The 21,082-nt window shown below is 40.7% G+C and overlaps 1 protein-coding gene across 1 annotated transcript; it reads right to left on the reverse strand.

Moving 5' to 3' along the window:
• Window positions 1–6,777: 6,777 nt before the first annotated feature.
• On the reverse strand, window positions 6,778–19,416 carry LOC111979166 (uncharacterized). Its single transcript, XM_024009511.2, has 6 exons — window positions 19,362–19,416; window positions 13,781–13,831; window positions 12,860–13,561; window positions 11,834–11,890; window positions 10,044–11,276; window positions 6,778–9,895 (listed from the first exon to the last, which is right to left on the reverse strand). The coding sequence occupies exons 1-6, from the start codon at window positions 19,390–19,392 to the stop codon at window positions 7,887–7,889; spliced, it is 4,083 nt and encodes a 1,360-aa protein (XP_023865279.1). The 5' UTR covers window positions 19,393–19,416; the 3' UTR covers window positions 6,778–7,886.
• Window positions 19,417–21,082: the final 1,666 nt, after the last annotated feature.

Below are 21,082 nucleotides of genomic sequence, written 5' to 3' on the forward strand. Positions count from 1 at the left end.
GTATATCAAGACTGTAAACTCACCTTCGCAATGAAAAGCTTCCTCCACAKGGTGGCACCAGTAACCAGAGAAACCTGGGTGGTGTGCTGAAAGTTTTGAGTGCCAAAATAACTGTTTCTTGCATAAAAGGGGATACCTRTTGTATAATAAACAATACCTTTCTGTGGCTTTATCTGGAAAACAACTGTATGTTTTAAAATATATTTTTAAATTGTGTTATTTACATTTTGGAGTAAAATGTTGTGACTATTGACTCCTAAAGAATGCCGCCCGAACAAGGAGAGGGACCAACTTCGACGGAAGTCATGACACTAACCCCCCATTGACGCGCGGCTCCCGCAGCGCGCCGACGCCGGCCTCGGGGACGACCCAGAGGACGAGGTGCAGGGCGATCCGGATGGAGACGGTGGAACTCCCTCAGCATCGAAGGGTCCAACACGTCCTCCACCGGCACCCAGCATCTCTCCTCCGGACCGTACCCCTCCCAGTCCAGGAGGTACTGAAGACCCATCGTCCGACGCCAAGATGGCTCTAACAGCATACGCCGGGGCCCATCGATGTCCAGAGGGGGCGGAGGGACCTCCCCCACCTAAGCTTCCTGTAGCGGACCAGCCACCACCAGCCTGAGGAGAGACACATGGAACGAGGGGTTAATACGATAATCAGAGGGAATTATCTGTAATCTGTAACACACCTCGTTCCCCCTCCTCAGGACTTTGAAGGGCCCCACAAACCACGGACCCAGGTTCCGGCAGGGCAAGCGGAGGGGCAGGTTTCGGGTCGAGAGCCAGACCCGGTGCAAACACCGGGGCCTCGCTGAGGTGGCGGTCAGCGCTGCAGGGCCTGGATGAACCTCTACATCACCAGAGGAACAGAGGAGGTGTAGGATAAGGGTACGGCTAAAGGCTATAGTACATTCGGAACAGAGAGTAAAAGGCGCAGGTTTCTGGGCCCGGTAGAATAGATTCAAGGCATAATGTACAGACAAAGGTATCATGACAGGGCTTCTTTATGACTGAAAGCTGACTGAAACATTATATAAAGACTCAGATGTAGATAACATAACATGTATTTAAACTGAGCCATGGACTCTACACCTATTTCATGGCTTTTCTTATATCTTGGACTGGACATTGAATTGCCAGAGCTCCATCCAGCCCTCATAAAAGGACATACAGTATATTACAGAACTCCTGACTGAGAAGCATAGACGAAATGGTGATGGGGGCCTCTTGTTTTTCAACTGTCACCAGACGTTGAGCACACACACTGGCCTCAAGGTGTAGCCAACTGCTGCTGACAGTTTATACATTGCATATTCATACATTGCTCATTCTCATATTGCTCATTCTGACATTTTGTAATTTCTAGTTTTTTTAAACTTTTTGTATTATGTGTGTATTCTTATTGTATTGCGATGACCTAAGGGCTACATTTCAATTACATGGTGTGTCTTTTGTCCTTATTCTACGTTTAAGGTCAATTTATTTGGTTTTTCCACAATTCATTACATGTTAAAATTTCAAATCAATTTCATCTACATTTAAGATCAGCATGTGGGTGGGCATATGGCCTCTATCGTGGATCATCGCTACCACAACAAACTGCATAGAATATTAGACAGACATGGTTACTCAAAGGGTTTGGTCACTGATCTTTATCATAAAAGAATCTAGGGATAAGAGAGCTATCAGTTGATTATGATATTTGCTGGGATCAGTTCTTAATTTGAGCCGAATCCTGCCGGAACAGGATCTGAAACCTCTCAGTTCTGGAATTCCGGCACCTATTTGCCTGGATCCGGTACCTCTCTGGTATGACAAATAATTGTCACTGTTTGCAATGTAAAAATTCAAATTAAAGCGATCAGAGTTGGGCTATATCAAGTTGCCTCCTTGTTAATTATCATGCCCACTAAAAACCATATTTTGAAAATGTAGATTTTCAGCCAACGCTTGATATTGTGATAATTGATTCAGGTTGGGCAGGGCCTGGGTTTAAGTTTGTGCAACATGGTAGCCCATGTTTGACCGACGTATGACCATTGTTATGGTGAGAGAGGGGTGCCATGTAGAGGCCATCTCTGTAACGAATGCGCTGAGAGTCGGGAAGCAAGTACAGGGAGTGAGTCTTTAATAAATTAACACAACACAACACAAGGAACACGAACAACGCACTGACATGGAACAGAGTCAATAACACCTGAGGAAAGAACCGAAGGGGAGGGACAGATATAGGGAGATAATCAAGGAGGTGATGGAGTCCAGGTGAGTGTCATGAAGCGCTGGTGCACGTGATGATGGTGACAGGTGATAATCAGCAGCCTGGTGACCTAGAGGCCGGAGAGGGAGTATATGTGACATTCTCTCTCACAGAACTAGTATTAGATTCTATTATGATCACTCTTTCTCCATCTCTCCAGCAATGCACTTCATCATTTATTTAAATTAATTAAATATGAACGCTGTGAAAAAGTACATAAACAATCCCCAGACAGCACCTCCTGGAGTCAACTTAAAGCAGCCAAAGCCAAACTGAATTTGGACTATACTCGGGAGATAAAAAAAAAAGTTTTCCTTACTAAACAGAAATACCATGAGTATAGCAATAGGCCTAGTAGATTGCTTGCTTATCAATTAAAAAAAGAGCAGTCAGAGCATACACTAATGGCTATCATAACAGCAGAGGATGAGGTCACCTATGACCCAAAAAAGATCAATTTAACTTTTCATGATTTTTACTGCAAACTATATACCTCTGAGAGAAAACATACGGAGGCAGAACTCCATTCCTTCCTAGAGGGAATCTCGCTACCTAAACTATCAGAGACCGACCAAGAAGATCTCAACTCCCCCTTCACTCCTGAGGAGATCCTGGAGGCAATCACCTCCAAGCCACCAAATAAGTCCCCAGGCCAAGATGGATTCCCCAGAGAGTTCTACAAAGCTTTTTGGCCCCAGCTTAGCCCTATTTTCATGCCAAAGCTGTATGACATTTGCAAAAACGGAGTTCTCCCAGACTCAATGCACACAGCTCGCATTACAGTGTCGCTCAAAAAGACAAGGACCCTCTATCCTTCTCGTCCTTCCGGCCCATAAGCTTGTTGGATTTCGACTACAAAATAATTACCAAATTGCTCGCCGAAAGACTCTCTTCTTCCCAAAATAATAAAAGCGGACCAAACGGAATTTATTAGAGACAGGTGCTCTTCTGATAACATTCGCCGTCTTTTTGATATTATTGATCAAGTAAACGCACAGAAGACCCCTGTCCTGCTGCCTTCACTAGATGCTGAGAAGGCGTTCGACAGGATGGAGTGGAGCTTTCTGTTCTCAGTCTTAGAAAAGTTCAATATGGGCCCAAACTTTATTAAACGGATTAAGTCCTTAAACTCTCATCCAAATGCCATGGTGACTACTAATGGGCTGAACTCTGACAGATTCCCTTTGGGACGGGGCACAAGACAAGGATGCTCGCTGTCCCCCCTGCTCTACTTGTTGGGGGCGGAACCTCTGGCAGAGTTGATAAGGAGCAATCCAAGTATTATGGGAGTTTCTGCAGGCGGCCTGCAGCTCTACATATCCTACCCTGAGAAATCCCTCCCATTTTAGACACAATTGCTCAGTATGGCAAGTTTTCASGATATAAGATCAATTTTAACAAATCCACTGTCTGCCCTCTCAATCTTACACTCACCAGCTCTATGAAGACACTCTGTCCGTTCCAATGGAAGACACAGGGGTTTCAWTACCTTGGGATTTTTGTAACACCAGATSTGAATAGKCTTTTCAAGGAAAATGATCTTCCACTCCTGGATCGAATCAAGAACGATCTCCAAACCTGGATCTCCRTCCCAATTAGCTTAGTCGGYAGAATTAATGTCATCCGTATGAACATCCTCCCTAGACTGAACTATTTATTTCAGATGCTCCCATGCTATCTCCCAGTTTCCTTTTTCAAAACAACCAACCAAAGCATCACCAAATTTATATGGGGCAATAAAAAACCTAGGATCAAGTTCTCCACTCTATCGAAACCTGAATCTAAGGGTGGTGTTGCCCTTCCCTCACTTCGATTGTACTACTGGTCTTCCCAAATCCGCAACATGCTAACATGGATCACAAACAGACAAGAGTCAACGTGGATTCAGATAGAAGCCCAATCCTGTGGTTCATTGCCCCTAAGCTCAATTATATTCATTAATAACTTTAGTGAAGTGGGCAACATAGCCAAAACCTTTGTGATTTACAGCACCCTACTAGCGTGGAGGGACTGGAAGAAATACCTGGGCATTTCCCCCCAAATATGTTCTCACTCGCCTATAGTAGGCAACCCAGACTTGCCAAAAGCCCTGAGCGATGCCAACTTTAATCTCTGGCATACTCTAGGAATCAGGACCTTTTCCGACCTATTTCATTAGAAAACCACTACACTGAAATCCTATCAAGAACTCTGCAGTGAATTCAATGTGCCAAGATCCCTTTTTTATTTTTTTATTTTTATATCTTCAAATTAGACATGTCATTTCCTCATTTACTTCCAAGAAGAGGTTTAGAGCTCAGCTGAATGAAGTTGAAACCCTTGTTGTCACAGCACAATCCATTAAAGGCAAAATATCTTATATCTATAGACTCCTTTCTGAGAAAGGAGGCTCCTCCTTTACTCCTTTGAAAATAATCTGGGAAAAGGACCTTGGTCTGACTATCAGTGATGAGTTATGGGCGGAGGTTTGCGACAGGGTATACTGCTCCTCTACTAATATAAAAATGAAAGAATCTAATTACAATTTCTGTACAAATTGTATTACACTCCAATGAGACTCCATAGAATGAAAAGAGACATTTCTCCTAACTGTAAAATATGTACCTCTGAAAGTGGAACCTATATGCATGTATTTTGGAGCTGTAGAGAGATTGCCAGATTTTGGCAATCTATACATACTGCTGCACAGAAAATACTAGATGTACAGTTTGATATGACCCCGTGTCTCTATCTTCTTAATGCCCAGCAGGACTTTGTTCTTGACCCTGACAGAGAAAACTTGTTTATGACTATTACATACTTTGCTAAGAAATGTATTCTTCTATTGTGGGCCTCTAATACTTCTCCTACATTTAAAATGTGGATTGACCAGATTGTTGACTTTCTCCCTCTTGAAAAGCTCACTTATGACCTCCACAAGAGACAGCCCAAGTTTGATAGACTCTGGTCTCCACTAGTCAACTATATTTCACATTGGACTTAGTGAATGGGGTGATTAGGGACATGAGCAGATACATGTTGTGTAAGGTGCTGTAAAAACTAATTATTTGCTCGTCATCTCAGCTACGGCTGGAAATAGCTAATAAGAACCTTGATAGTGCTGCTGCAAGTTTTTAGATATATTTATATATTTTCTTTTATAGTTGTCATTTTTTTATTATTGTTAGTTATTTTTATTTTTTTAAGTCTGTCACATCTGTGAATGTGGAATGTGTTTTGTTGGTTGATAGAAAAACAAGAAAACTTAAACCTTTAAATTTATTTTTTATTTTCCTTGTTTTAGAATTGCACTATTATGTCAGATATGCAACATTATTTGATATATATGTGACACATTGTAGGCGGTAGAGCGAAGGCAGGAACACATCTGCTTTTTGAACAGACAGTAGACCTAGCCCACTTCAGCCACAATATCTAAAACCAACCAAATCTGTTCGGGAACATCGATATTGACATGTTTTCACAACTAACCTTATTTCATTAAACTGTTGAGAGCCCCTCTCTCTCATGGATGTGGTGAGATATTCTATAAGTTCAGACTATTAATTTTTCAAAACATAAAATATGCCCTATTATAACTATATACTAACCATGTACTTTCTCTCATTCGTGTGGTATTTAAAATTATTTTGCTAATGTAAAAGGAAGTAGAATTGCCTAACCCTAACCCATGCAATGCTTTATTAGCTGGTTATCTGCAGCCATAGCTGCAGGAAGTAGGGGTGCTGAGGGTGTTGCAGCACCCCCTGAAAAATCAAAAAACAAATGTTTTTTTATAAACAACCATTTTATTTTTTTTGTAGTGAAATGGACCTTTAATAATCATTTCATATAGTCTACTATACATTTCAAATAGTCTACTATAAAACATTATATTTTCACACACCCAATCAGAGTACTATTTACAATGCAAGAACGGGTATTCAGACATGCCCCTGGACTACAAGAAATTGAGATTTGGGAACTGTTAACTGAATGAAATAAATCAATATTTAACAGATGTGTTGATATTGGTCTCTTTTGTCTTTTATTCTCTGGTTTGAACAGCACAAAACAGAAATAGCATCAGGATATATAAAGCACAGTCACGGATATAAAAGTTAAACATATGAAATCAACAAATAAAAGCAAGGCAATGGCTGCTAGTACAGGCCAGGAAGGCAATGGGTGTATACGAAATATGTAATACTAAATACTATTTAGAATGTACTGTTAAGTAAAAAATGAATGCAGTAAGCAACAAATATAAACATACTAGGATCATACATACTAGGCTCATACATACTAGGATCATACATACTAGGCTCAAACATTCTAGAATCATACATTCTAGGATCATACAATCTAGGCTCATACATACTAGAATGTGTATTCTAATGCAGTGTTTCCCAATTCCGGTCCTCAAGTACAACCAGAAGTAGGACCATATTTCTGTGGCCCATAGATAAGTACACCTTATTCTACTTGTCATCTAATCACCAATCCCTTGACAGGTGTTAATCAGGTGTTGTTGTCCGGGGCTACAACAAAAACGTGTGCTGTTGGGGGTACTGGAGGACTGGGGTTGGGAAACTGATTGAATGCCCAATTGCGTTTACTGACATACGTTCATTCTGGTACAACACGTCCCCTAATCTTAATTGCATCTGTTGTCAAACACACCTGGGGCTGAAAAGATGATTGTCTTCCACAATATCATGCAGTGAATTCTTAGCCGACATGTGAATGACATCCTAGCATTTAAAACATTTGCCGTGACCGAATACCCACACTTGCGTTCTACATAGTAGGCTTTTTGAGTATGTAAAAAGAGAGTTTTATAGTATGTTGTGATTTCAAACATCGAGTACGCTTAAATGCCAGGATGTCATACTCATTTGGCCTTTTCATCTCCTAGAATTCACTGCACCCTATTGAGGAAGAGAATCGTCTTCTCACAAGTGTGTTTGACAACAGCTGATAATCAGAATAGGGGACGCTCTCTACAAAAATAAACCAAGGGAGGGGAACAATCGCCATTGTCCATTAGATGACGCCTTCTCAGTATGGATAAGTATGTTGATATTTGTTGCTTTCTGAATGTGTTTTTACTAAACGGTACGTTCTATCTAGTATGTAGTATGATTAGTACACAGAATGTCGTTTTAGGAATTAGTAGGCAAGAAATGTCACATAGGCTACTATTTAAATTTAAATTTCAAATTTTTCAAACCTAAACAGCCTACTATTTAGGAAGCAGGTACAGGTGTCCGGACTCTGACAATTTCTCTGGGAAAGTACAGGTGAACATTCTGCACATTTGTAGTTATCGTTCTATAGCTGTTGCAGTTTAAACATGTGATTTACAACACTGTTGTTAAAGGAATGTGGAGCAAAGATCTTAATATTATACTATTTCAGCTTTTACACCATCTTCATCCTCCTCCTCATCATTACTGTCCAGTAGGTTTTGACATTTTATGTACTATGTTGTATTTACATATTAATTTCCATCAGTAATGTTGTTAGGGGGTGCATGTTATTACTATCTTCAAACTAATCTATGTTTTACGGCAGGAAATATCATAGGGGAAACCCTTCAATATCAGAGGGTTATGCCTTATTTGAATGGGTAGTTAAGACTCTCACAGTATACTACATTTGCTTGATGGATTTCCCAAGTTTTCCATCTCTGCTTTCTGTTTTGTCTCCAATTCCTCCATTTTATCAGTCAGTGCTTTTTCATTATGACCATATTCACCCTTTAATTTATCAGTCTCCTTTTTGTGCTTTTGCATAAGTTCCTCCTTCTCTTTTTTATATTTCTCAAACTTTTCACTTTTGTAATTTTTTCTAAAGAAGTTTAATTCCTCTGCTTGTCTTCTGGCCTCTTGATCATATTTATCCTTCTTTTCTTTGGTTTCCCTTTCGTGCTCTGCCTTCATTTCCTTCCATTTCTTCTCTTCTTGTTCTCTCCTGACTTTATCTTCCTTCTCTTTCCTCATGTTTTCTTCTTTACGTTCTTGTTGAAATGTTTCCTCCAGTTTTCTTAGTCTTAGTCTCTCCTCCACTCTTCGATTTACATCCTCTTGAAATCTTGTTTCCTGTTCCTCGCTACGTTCTCTCTCCCACTGCTCTTGTTGCATTGTCATTTTGTCTGTCAACTCTCTCCTCTTTTCTTCAAAGTCTTTTTCTATTCGGTCTCTTTCTTTCTGCTCGGTTTCTCTCCTCTGCTCTTCTGATTCCTTCATCTTTATTATATCTTGTTCCCTCTCTCTTTCAAATTGCTCTCTCAATATCCTCTGTTTTTTCTCTTGTTCTACAAGAGTTTCTACCTCCTTCTGTCTCCTTAGCCTTTCTTCTTCCTGTTGTCTGTCTCTTTCTTTCTTCAATTGTTCCTCCCATTCCTCTTTTTCTCTACGCATGACATCTTGGAGTTCTGTTTGACCTTTCTCTGCTTTCTTTATTTTGCTTTGCCACTCTTGTCTTACTTTCTCTTCCTTCTTTCTCCTCTCATCCTCTTCTTTCTCTGTTCTTTTAATTTCTTCCTCCTGTTCCCTTTTCAGTTCTGCAAACTGCCTTTCTTGATTTTTAACAAGTTTTTGTCTGTCTTTCTCTTCCTTTCTCTGTCGTTCCATTCTCCTTTTATATTCTTCTTCCTTTTCTCTTTGTTGTTTTTCCAACCTTTCTTTCTGAGTATTTATCTCTTTCTCCATCTTTTCTTTTTCTGCGACCCAATTWRTCCTTTTTAACTTTTCAACMTCTTTCCTTTTTTTGTCCTTCAACTCTCTTTCTTCCTTCTCTGCTTTKTCTTTGTCTTCATGCTCTTTTCTAATAGKTTCCTCTCTCTCTCTKWWRWGTTTTTCTCTCAGCTGTCTTTCCTCCTGAACTTTCAATCTCTCCTCTTCCAACTTTGATTTCATATTTTCCATGTCTGTTTCATGGCTGACCTTCAGTTTCTCCATGTCAGCCTTTATCTCCATCTCTCTCTCCTTCAGTATTGCTTCTTGTTTTTGTTTTATGGCTGCCTCTGCCTCCTGGAACATCTCACTGGTGTAGAAACTGCCCTTGTTCATGGACACCATTTTGTTAATCTTCTTAAGAAGCTCAGTGACCTGTGTGCGGTTATTGTCTTTGTTGTTGAAGAGATGGAGTCTGTCTCCACAATCTCTGATCAGTTTCTTCAGTTTGGCGCACGTGCTTTCCCCAATGTAATCTTCAATTGATTCATTTTCCAAGTCATCTCCTCTAGTAAACAGAACTAAGCAGAACATTCCTGCCCGTGGACCAAAGGTTGTCTCTATGAGGTCCAAAGTGTCCAGCTCCTCTTGTGTGATTCTCCCGATACACAACACTATGATAAACACATGGGGTCCAGGAGCTGACAGGGAAACACATTTCACTATCTCTTGCTGCACATCTTTTTTAGACAATTTTGTGTCAAAAAGGCCAGGGGTGTCCACCACAGAAACTGTTCTTCCATCAACTTTGCCGACTGCCTTCTTGCAAACTGTTGTCACAGAATCAGTGCAGGGTTTAGACTCAAATTCCTTTCTGCCCAGGATAGTGTTTGCGGAGGCGCTCTTCCCATTTCCAGTTTTCCCAATCAGCACCACCCTTATGCACTCTGTGCTGGAGCACTCCATTTCAGCACCTACAAATTAAACAATAAATGATAAGAAATTATTGTTAATTACTGCATGAATTTATTTTGAAATCAACACAGAAGGTCCATAGTGTTAAATCATTGCTTTCCCAATCACCCCCCAATATTTGTTCCTCCCTGTGTTCAACAAACTCACCTTGTGACATGTTCCTGATTCTCTCCTCTAAATCCTTGATTCTTCTGTTTTGCTCCAGTTCTGATTGGTGTTTAGCCTCCATGTACATGTACAGAGTGTAGCAGGTTCTGTTCTGATCCATAATTTTGACTATTTCTGCTATAAGTTCTGTCGTCTGCTTGGCGTTATCAATCTTCAAAGCATCAAAGATTTTATACCGCCCTCCGCATATCTTGATCAGTTGCTTTGTGTCTGCATTTTGTTCCACGAAGTCAACTGCAGTTTTATCAACTGGAATGTTATCCTGTCTAAACAGGACCATGGCAAAGTCATTGACTCGTGAGCTGAGWATCTTCTGGATGGTCTCCAACTCTCCTTTGTCTTCATCAGTGATTGGACCTAAAGGTACGACCAGGAGGAAAGCATGGACTCCAGAGTCACAGAGAGAGACACAGTGGAAAGTCTCACGCATCACTTCCTCCTGAGTGAGATGTGTTCCATACAGAGCAGGCAGCTCGATGAGGGTGACAGGACGARCACACACCTCTCCTTCTCTCTTCACACACACTGAGGAGGAGCTGGACTTTGGACTGGACTCTGTCTGACCCAGTATGGCATTGGCTGTAGAAGTCTTCCCAGCTCCTCTTCTGCCACACAGCACCACGTTCAGTCTCTGAGCCTTTGGTGTCATGGTATCATGTGTTGTCTCTTCATTGGAGGTGAGGTATCTCCATTCATTCTCCTCTACCATCTTTTCTATCTTTTCAGTTAACTCTTTGTGGTCACTTCCTTGTTTGTACATTTCATGATGCCTTCCTCCACATTCTTCAATCATTTGTCTCAGATGAGGATTTCCTGTGACTCCCTCGTGAGTAATGATCACCATTGAGTGCTTGAAGGACTCTTTACCAAATATGCTCAGGATCAACTTGAATGTATTTCTGTTCTCCTCTGTGAACTCCTCAGGCTTCAACACCAGCAGGAACCCATGAGGCCCAGGAGCAGAGAGGGACTTACATTTCTCTATCTCCTGCATCAGGGACTCCACAGTCAGAGCAAAGAAGTCTGGAGTCTTTACAACAGTTACAGACTTGCCTTTCAACTTCCCACTGGCTGACCACCATGGCTTTTTTTTGCCCAACAAACCAGCAGGAAGGCCTAATCCTGGAGAAGCCCCTTGCTGTAGGATCATGTTACCCACTGTTTTCTTCTTGTCGTCACTCCTCCCCAGAAGCACAATCCTGAGTTGAGACACTGTAAATCACATGAACACATTGATTGATATAAGGATATGCAGATAAAACTATGCAGTTTATAATTTTCATACTGGATTGTCCCTGCTGCAAATTAAAATGGGCCCTTTTCTTGTGATGCTTGTGATTAAAAAACTTGACAGCAATAGTCAGTTATATTAAGTAAGTACATGTGGATTAAATCCTCAATTTAGCTAATACAATGTACTACTATTACATGACCCATGTACCAATGTCCCTCTTGGGAATGTTTTCACAATTGTTAAGAATTTTACAAACATAATCTAATTACATTATCAAAAATAAACCTTTTGAAGTCCTGCTCTGCAAGATGAGTACATCATAGTTAGTCAAGTGAATAAGAAAACGGTTATCTATTTTCTGTCACATGTAAATTCTGCTTACACAGCTGTTATATCGTTTTAGCCTATCAAGATAAATTTTGAAAACAGAGCTTCAAAAATAATGATAATTTGGACAAATCTGAACTGAACCGTAGCCATCCCACTTTAATATAGAAGTGGCAACATGGTGTAAATGAGACTGAATTTTACTCACCACATTTTTCTCCACAATGTGATTGCTCCCCCATTTTTTCATTAATTGACGTCAACCCTGAAAAATGTGTTGACAATCAATACCAGTGACCTTATCTTTGCAGTCCCTTTCAACCAAGCATGATGAAACAACAAAGCAGTCATCCTTAATGAGGAGTGAATATAGGTTGACAGTATTAATGCTATAGTTCAATAGCATTTTTCACGGTTCAAGTCCAAATCATCCTAAAGTGTCTGAAATTGATTGTAGTTCAATGAAGTTACTTTAACATGATTTTAATCTACACGGTCCCGTGTAGCTCAGTTGGTAGAGCATGGCGCTTGCAACGCCAGGGTTGTGGGTTCGTTTCCCACGGGGGGCCAGTACAAAAAAAGTATGAATGTATGTACTCTTAAGTCGCTCTGGATAAGAGCGTCTGCTAAATGACTTAAATGTAAATGTTTATCCCAGAACTAAAGTCTTATGTAATTGGTCAACTGCTCGATTCAGTTCAGGGTCCATACGTGTCAAGAGAAGGGATTTAAGAGACGCTAGAACGAGGAATGGAACCGGAACAAGGATCTCCACCTTCTCTCTTTGGAAGTTACGGCCGAATGTTCCCTCCCCCTCCGGGAGTCGAAAGATGCTAACACCTGTGAAATCGTGATTTGTTCAAATAAATGACGAAAAACACAAACACTGGTACTACTGCTGCTCCCTATCCCATGCAGCACGCATTCCTTCCTGGCAGATTTTAGAAGTTACGTTTTCGTAGTTCTGTAAACAAGAGACTTTGATGATTTTGACATGAAGCTTCAAAAAATACAAACATTAGGGATGTTGACTGGCATTAGATTTGTGCCACAGATGCTAAAAAGTTAGCATTTGGAGACTGTGGCCAGGTAAACAAAACCAAAGCATGGGTCCAAAAAGTCCTTGTCCAAAAAGTGCTGACAGGGTAATGTGGGGGAACTATCCCTTTAATACGGTCAACTTATATTCAATGCTCATCTCACTATAACTTTTGTCAATGTGCTGTATACTTACCAATTTCTCTAACTTTCCCCCATTTGTCCAATTTTGCTGATTCTTCTTGTTCCAAATCATCCTTTCCAAGTTCTTCCTCAGAGGAAGATTTTAGGCTCCAATCAGTTTTACTCGTATGGATTTCCTCTTTCCCTTGTACCATGTCACTTGTAGTATCTTCAAATATATCACAGGTGAGATAGTCTCCTCCATTCTCCTTTACAATCTTGTCAACATCTGCCATAAGTTGAGTGTGGTCACTGAGGTGCTGCCTCCCTCTACAGGCTCTGACCATCTGATTCAGAGGGTGATCCTCACCCATGTGTCCCCTCTTGTCTTCATGAGTTGTCAGTACCATTGAGTAGTCAAAGGACCGTTCACTGAGGGTGTCTAGGATTGTCCTGATTCTGTCTCCCTCTTCTTGCGTGAACTTCTCAGGCTGCAGCACCAACAGGAACACATGAGGTCCCGGTTTAGACAGAGTGACACAGCAACGCAGTTCCTCTGAGAGTTTGTCATGTGAGATGTGAGGGTCTAACAGGTCTGGAGTATTGATCACAGCTATGTGTCTTCCCTCCACGTGACCCCTGGCTCTCTCACAGTGGTTTTGTACACAGTTAAGGTCAAATGCCTCTCTTTCCAGGATCAAGTTCCCAACAGCACTCTTCTCAGAGCCATTCTTTCCGAGCAGCACAATCCTTCGCCCTGTAGGACTTTCAGACACTGTAACATAAACACCACCACAACCTTATTTAAAATGTCTGCTGGAAAACATTGTTGAAAATGTTGACACCAACATTTTTGTTTGCTTTCCTTTCTGGATTACACCATGAACCTTATGCACCATATTACAACAGAACAACATAAATCCACAACTCTTAAATCTAGAGGAATCAAAAATCAGTTGAAATAAATCAGGCTGATATTTTATTGATCACTCACTCTCTGGGGGTAATTCCATACTGTTGCGTTTCTGGGGCCCTGGATTCGAGACTGAAAACACATCAAATTAACACAAGCATTAGTATTTTGTAAAGTTGTTCATGTTGATTGTTGCTTGAACTCAGGGTAGTATTAAACGAGTGATTTAAAGACTAACTGGGGAAAAAAAGTTCACGAAAAATGGAACAATTACAAACACAAATAGGTGCTAAGTTGCATTTTAAAAAAACTGTCCAGGCACTCGTGAGGGTTTGAAAGTTAAAATGTATGGGCTAAAACATACAGCTTAAGCCCCACCCTCTTCAACATATATATCAACGAATTGGCGAGGGCACTAGAGCAGTCTACAGCACCAGGCCTCACCCTACTAGAATCTGAAGTCAAATGTCTACTGTTTGCTGATGATCTGGTGCTTCTGTCCCCAACCAAGGAGGGCCTACAGCAGCACCTAGATCTTCTGCACAGATTCTGTCAGAACTGGGCCCTGCCAGACCTGGGCCCTGCCAGTAAATCTCAGTAAGACAAAAACAATGGTCTTCCAAAAAAGGTCCAGTCGCCAGGACCACAAATACAAATTCCATCTGGACACTGTTGGCCTAAAGCACACAAGAAATTATACATACCTAGGCCTAAACATCAGAGCCACAGGTAACTTCCACAAAGCTGTAAACGAGCTGAGAGACAAGGCAAGAAGGGCCTTCTATGCCATCAAAAGGAACATCAAATTCAACATACCAATTAGGATCTGGCTAAAAATACTTGAATCAGTTTTAGAACCCATTGCGCTTTATGGTTGTGAGGTCTGGGGTCCGCTCACCAACCAAGAATTCACAAAACGGGACAAACACCAAATTGAGACTCTGCATGCAGAATTTTGCTAAAATATCCTCCGGGTACAACGTAAAACACCAAATAATGGATGCAGAGCAGTGAGCATAGCCTTGCTTTTGAGAAAGGCCGCCGTAGGCAGACCTGGCTTTCAAGAGATGACAGGCTATGTGCACACTGCCCACAAAATAAGGTGGAAACTGAGCTGCACTTCCTAACCTCCTGCCAAATGTATATTAGAGACACATATTTCCCTCAGATTACACAGACCCACAAAGAATTAGAAAACAAACCATATTTTAATAAACTCCCTATTAGGTGAAATACCACAGTGTGAAATCACAGCAGCAAGATTTGTGACCTGTTGCCACAAGAAAAGGCCAACCAGTGAAGAACAAACACCATTGCAAATACAACCCATATTTATGTTTATTTATTTTCCCTTTTGTACTTTTTTTGTATTTTTTTATAAAAAAAAAAAAAAAATGTATCCCCTTTTCTCCCCAATTTTCGTGGTATCCAATCGCTAGTAATTACTATCTTGTCTAATCGCTACAACTCCCGTACGGGCTTGGGAGAGACGAAGGTAGAAAGCCATGCGTCCTCCGAAGCACAACCCAACCAAGCCGCACTGCTTCTTTAACACAGCGCGCCTCCAACCCGGAAGCCAGCCGCACCAATGTGTCGGAGGAAACACTGTGCACCTGGCCCCCTTGGTTAGCGCGCACTGCGCCCGGCCCGCCACAGGAGTCGCTGGAGCGCGATGAGACAAGGATATCCCTACCGGCCAAACCCTCCCTAACCTGGACGACGCTAGCCCAATTATGCGTCGCCCCACGGACCTCCCGGTCGCGGCCGGCTGCGACAGAGCCTGGGCGCGAACCCAGAGACTCTGGTGGCACAGCTAGCACTGCGATGCAGTGCCCTAGACCACCCCTTTTGTACTTTAACTATTTGCACATCGTTACAACACTGTATATAGACATATTATGACATTTGAAATGCCTTTATTCTTTTGGAACTTCTGTGAGTGTAATGTTTACTGTTCGTTTTTATTGTTTATTTCACTTTTGTTTATTATGTGCTTCACTTGCTTTAGCAATGTTAACATGTTTCCCATGTCAATAAAACCCTTAAATTGATTTACATTTTTTAATTTGACCCCCTTTTCTCCCCAATTTTCGTGGTATCCAATCGCTAGTAATTACTATCTTGTCTCATCGCTACAACTCCCGTACGGGCTCGGGAGAGACGAAGGTCGAAAGCCATGCGTCCTCCGAAGCACAACCCGACTATGATCACAATTCATTACTTCCTATTTAATTAGCTAAACATGAATAATTGCATAATAACACAACAAACTGAGTTATAGGTTATGTATTACATCTGTTTGCCAGGTCCAGGTAGACTAAACAAGTGGCACAGACTGATTTTTAATGACTCCAGTGATAGCTTAATTTCTCTATATATTAATGTATGTAATGGTAGGCTACAATAGCCTGCAATGGCATATAAATTAATAGCCTACTTGATGGCCAACCGATGCTAATCTAGCGTATCATCCTCCACATTTAATGTAATTTTCATTGTGGACTTTTTCCCATAACACAAGCACGTGAGGGAGGTCCATAATTTACATTTAAAATGTCCACTCGTGCAGTGCTTCAGACCCAAGAACTGAGCATGAGTAAAACCCTTAACTTAATACTGTTATCCATAAGAAAAGCAGACTTAATACTGTTATCCATAAGAAAAGCAGACTTAATACTGTTATCCATAAGAAAAGCAGACTTAATACTGTTATCCATAAGAAAAACAGACTTAATACTGTTATCCATAAGAAAAGTAAAGTATCCTTTAATACTGTTATCCATAAGAAAAGTCGACAGTAGTATGCAGTTTTATTTAAACCACCTCAGAGCTAATTTATCTAAAGCGCTCTAGTGGTTTTCCAATGCTTTGTCTCCGTTATATCAGTTCTAGTTATTGTTTTATGGAAAAGGAGTGTCTCCATAATGATCAATCTATATAGACTACCTACAACTGGTAAAAAAGTTGTCACGACGTGCACCCGTGCTGCTCTGTCAACATGACTGCTGCCTGTGCTGCAGCACTCAATTTCAATTTAAGGGCTCTCTGCAGGTCATTCACTAGGTCCCCCGTGTGGTTCTGGGATTTTTGCTCACCGTTCTTGTGATCATTTTGACCCCACGGGGTGAGATCTTGCGTGGAGACCCAGATCGAGGGAGATTATCAGTGGTCTTGTATGTCTTCCATTTCCTAATAATTGCTCCCACAGTTGATTTCTTCAAACCAAGCTGCTTACCTATTGCAGATTCAGTCTTCCCAGCCTGGTGCAGGTCTACAATTTTGTTTCTGGTGTCCTTTGACAGCTCTTTGGTCTTGGCCATAGTGGAGTTTGGAAAGTGTGACTGTTTGAGGTTGTGGACAGGTGTCTTTTATACTGATAACAAGTTCAAACAGGTGCCATTAATACAGGTAACGAGTGGAGGACAGAGGAGCCCCTTAAAGAAGAAGTTACAGGTCTGTGAGAGCCAGAAATCTTGCTTGTTTGTAGGTGACCAAATACTTATTTTCCACCATAATTTGCAAATAAATTCATTAAAAATCCTACAATGTGATTTTCCGGATTTTCTTTTCTTCTCATTTTGTCTGTCATAGTTGAAGTGTACCTATGATGGAAATTACAGGCCTCTCTCATCTTTTTAAGTGGGAGAACTTGCACAATTGGTGGCTGACTAAATACTTTTTTTGCCCCACTGTATATCAGACATGTACCCTGGGAATTACAAAAACATACTTTTTACTGTTCTAATTATGTTGTAACCAGTTTATAATAGCAATAAGGCACCTCAGGGGTTTGTGGTATATTGCCAATATACCACAGCTAAGGGCTATGTCCTAAGAACAGCCCTTAGCAGTGGTATATTGTCCATATAGCACAACTCCTTGGGCCTTATTGCTTAATCATAGCAGTTAAAACAAGTTAAATTAACATCCATTGATGGAAAAGGATCTGGAGAGTTTAATAAGGGCGATGTATCTTTTCTCTTGCAACATATTCTTAAACTCGCAATAATTATTATTGTGTTGGAAAACCAAATTTAGCTTCTTAGCCTACATTAATTATGTCGATATTCCTCCTTAATTTACTCAATAACATCATGGGGAAAGAATTTATTGGATAAATGTGGCAACTCCTCTCTTGCTGTGAAAAAAATAATGTTGGGGCTAGTTTTCAACCCGTGTGGGCAGGTTTTTCAGGGGTCATTGGACTAGACATTTTAGCTTGACCTGGCAACCCATGCAGCATCTTCCACATTCCAGACCCTGCAGCCACAGCCAACTAGCTAAGCCATGGTTACTTTACTATATTGTCATCGGCACTCCAGTAAATTAGTTCATGATAAATCTTTTGACAGTGATTATCCAACAAAGTAAATTTAGCCTCCAATTTAACTCCCAGCTATGTTGCAAATGTGAAGTGTAAGTCATGCCTATTGATCATTAACTCGTGTGGATACTCACTTTATTAACCGTAGCTGTTAAAGCTCGAAGAGGGAGAGAGCTGCCGCTCTAGCAGGCATGGGAGGGGCCATACCGCAGAGTTTCTAAACCCAGAGGTGCAACATTGCAAGACTTCGGGAAAGCTTGCGAAGCAGACTAAGTAGAACAAGCCGGGGTGTGGGGTTAAAGAAGTCAATGAGAGAAGTGAAAAATGATTCCTTAGCTGTTCATTTTCTCGAAATCTAAAGGCACAACGTAGATTCGAGCCGATGTCTTAATAAGTATTTGAACATGTATTTACTCCAACTTCGTGAAAGTGACAATCTGGCAAGTTTTTATTTTTGTCAAAACTACTTTATATCAAAGGAGTGTCTTGAGTTCACCACCTGCACATGCGCACAGACGACCTTTAGCCCCAATGACTTGTTTCTGCGCACGAGCTTAGCTTGCCAACGTTGCCATGACATCGCTTACAAGTGTGATCAGGGATTTCTATTGGATAAGGAGTTTTAGCCTATCTTGATACTATACTGTCTTAGGCGGTACAGTGAGCTGGTGACAACGGGAGTTACTCAACTGAATGATTTCAACCGAAATGTGTCTTCCGCATTTTAACCCAACCCATCTGAATAAGAGGTGCGGGGGCTGCCTTACCGATATTCGTCATTTTAATTCCATTTTACATTTATTATATATCTCCTAACTTTTGCAACACGCGGAGGCTCTATGACTGTAGCCTGTTGCCGCTTTGATGTATAATTGGCAGCATAAATTAAACAGTTGTCTCTCTCTATACTGCAGCAGTCGCGTTCGGATCTGTACGGGCGCTTCCGGACAAATCAGTTAAAATTACACCTACAGTACCGTGACAATCATATCAGTTACGACACAGACCCGTGACATTTAGATTATTAACATTCAGGTATTACATTTTTATAAATAAACTGTAAAACAATAATATGGTGCCTGCCTGATGAAGGCCTTCTCCAGAACCCCTTGTTTGAGATATTTCCGGTAAATGATTTTACAAAGATACAGCATAGAGTGTTGTAGGCCATACTAGACGAAGAGCAGTTGCCCAATATGAGCCCCCCCAAAAAATATTTTGCTAGTTTGGCAAATTCAGTTAGAAATGTAGGCCAACAATATGAATGATACGTTACAAGATTTGATGAACATCAGGCCAATATATATATATATATTGTTGAGGTTTTACTGCTCTTACCTTTGTCTCTGAATGATGCAGAGTCCGCCATTTCATCATTAAAATGTCTGCACTGTGACAGATAAATGTGAAAGTGAAAGTTGCAGGAAAACATGTGCCTCCTACGTGTTAAAATGACAATTTGTGGAGAGACTTCAATCTACGTGTTGAATATGTTTACAAACCATTAACTTGCGCATTTGTAACCAGAATAACAATAAGACTGAATGTTCTCCACCTGGCAGACAGTGCATTCGGAAGGTTTTCAGACCCCTTGACTTTTTCCACATTTTGTTACGTTACAGGCTTATTCTAAAATTGATTGAATCGTTGCCCCCTCATCAATCTACACACAATACCCTATAATGAGAAAGCAAAAACAGGTTTTTCTACATTTGAGCAAATTTATAAAATAAAATAAACTTAAATATCATATTTACATAAGTATTCAGATCCTTTACTCAGTACTTTGTTGAAGCACCTTTGGAAGCGATTACAGCCTCAAGTCTTGGGAATGACGCTACAAGCTGGCATACCTGTATTTGGGGAGTTTCTCCCATTCTTCTCTGATCCTCTCAAGCTCTGTCCGGTTGGATGGTGAGCATCACTCTATGAAGAGTCTTTGTGGTTCCAAACTTCTATTTAAGAGTGATGGAGGCCACTGTTTTCTCTGGGACCTTCAATTTTGCAAAACATTTTTGGTACCCTTCCCCAGATCTGTGCCTCGACACAATCCTGTATCGCCGCTCTACGGACAATTCCTTCGACCTTATGGCTTGGTTTTTGCTCTGACATGCACTGTCAACTATGGGACCTTATATAGACAGGTGTGTGCCTTTCCAAATCATGTCCAATCAATTGAATTTACCACAGGTGGAATCCAATCAAGTTGTAGAAACATCTCTTTAGCCGGAGCTAAATTTCGAGTCTCATAGCAAATGGTCTGAATACCATTGGTCTGAATACCACACAGTAAATGTGTTATTTCAGTTTAATATTTTTTTTATAAATTTGCACACATTTCTAAAAAKCWGTTTCTGCTTTGTCATTATGGGGTATTGTGTGTAGATTGATGAGGGGAAAAAACTATTTAATCCATTTTAGAAGAAGGTTGTAACGTAACAAAATGTGGAAAAAGTCAAAGGGTCTGAATACTTTCCAAATGCACTGTACTTTAAATTGCATACCCAAGTCATCTAAGTGAATTAAACCCAGCTCATTTAGCCAGCTTGCAGTTGAAAACAAAAACACATACAAACATTCTGCTCTTTCCAGTTGAAGTTTTGAGAGTGTTTTGACAAACATTGTTCAACAAACAAACACATTTTTATTGTACAATTCAAATAAATGTTATATATGATTGATATTCGGCGTATACTGTGCACATCCCCAATCCCACATCAAAGTAATTAGCTAAATTACTTGGTTTGATGTTACTCTGAAGTGATTTGAGTTGGTCAGGTAGATCAGGCTAGGCAAAACAAAACTGTAAAGACAGAATTATAAAATCACCAGGTACAGTACCAGTACCTACAGTACAGTATATAGTGTTATTATAAAATGTCATGTTTTGTCTTTGATCATCATGTCTTGTCCCTGTGCTTCCCTCTGCTGGTCTTATTAGGTTTTTTCCCTCTTTCTATCCCTCTCTCTCCCCCTCCCTCTCTCCCTCTCTCGCTCTATCGTTCCGTTCCTGCTCCCAGCTGCTTCTCATTCTCCTAACTACCTCATTTACTCTTTCA

This window comes from Salvelinus sp. IW2-2015, linkage group LG19, assembly GCF_002910315.2.
Source record: "Salvelinus sp. IW2-2015 linkage group LG19, ASM291031v2, whole genome shotgun sequence".
Lineage (NCBI taxonomy): Eukaryota > Metazoa > Chordata > Actinopteri > Salmoniformes > Salmonidae > Salvelinus > Salvelinus sp. IW2-2015.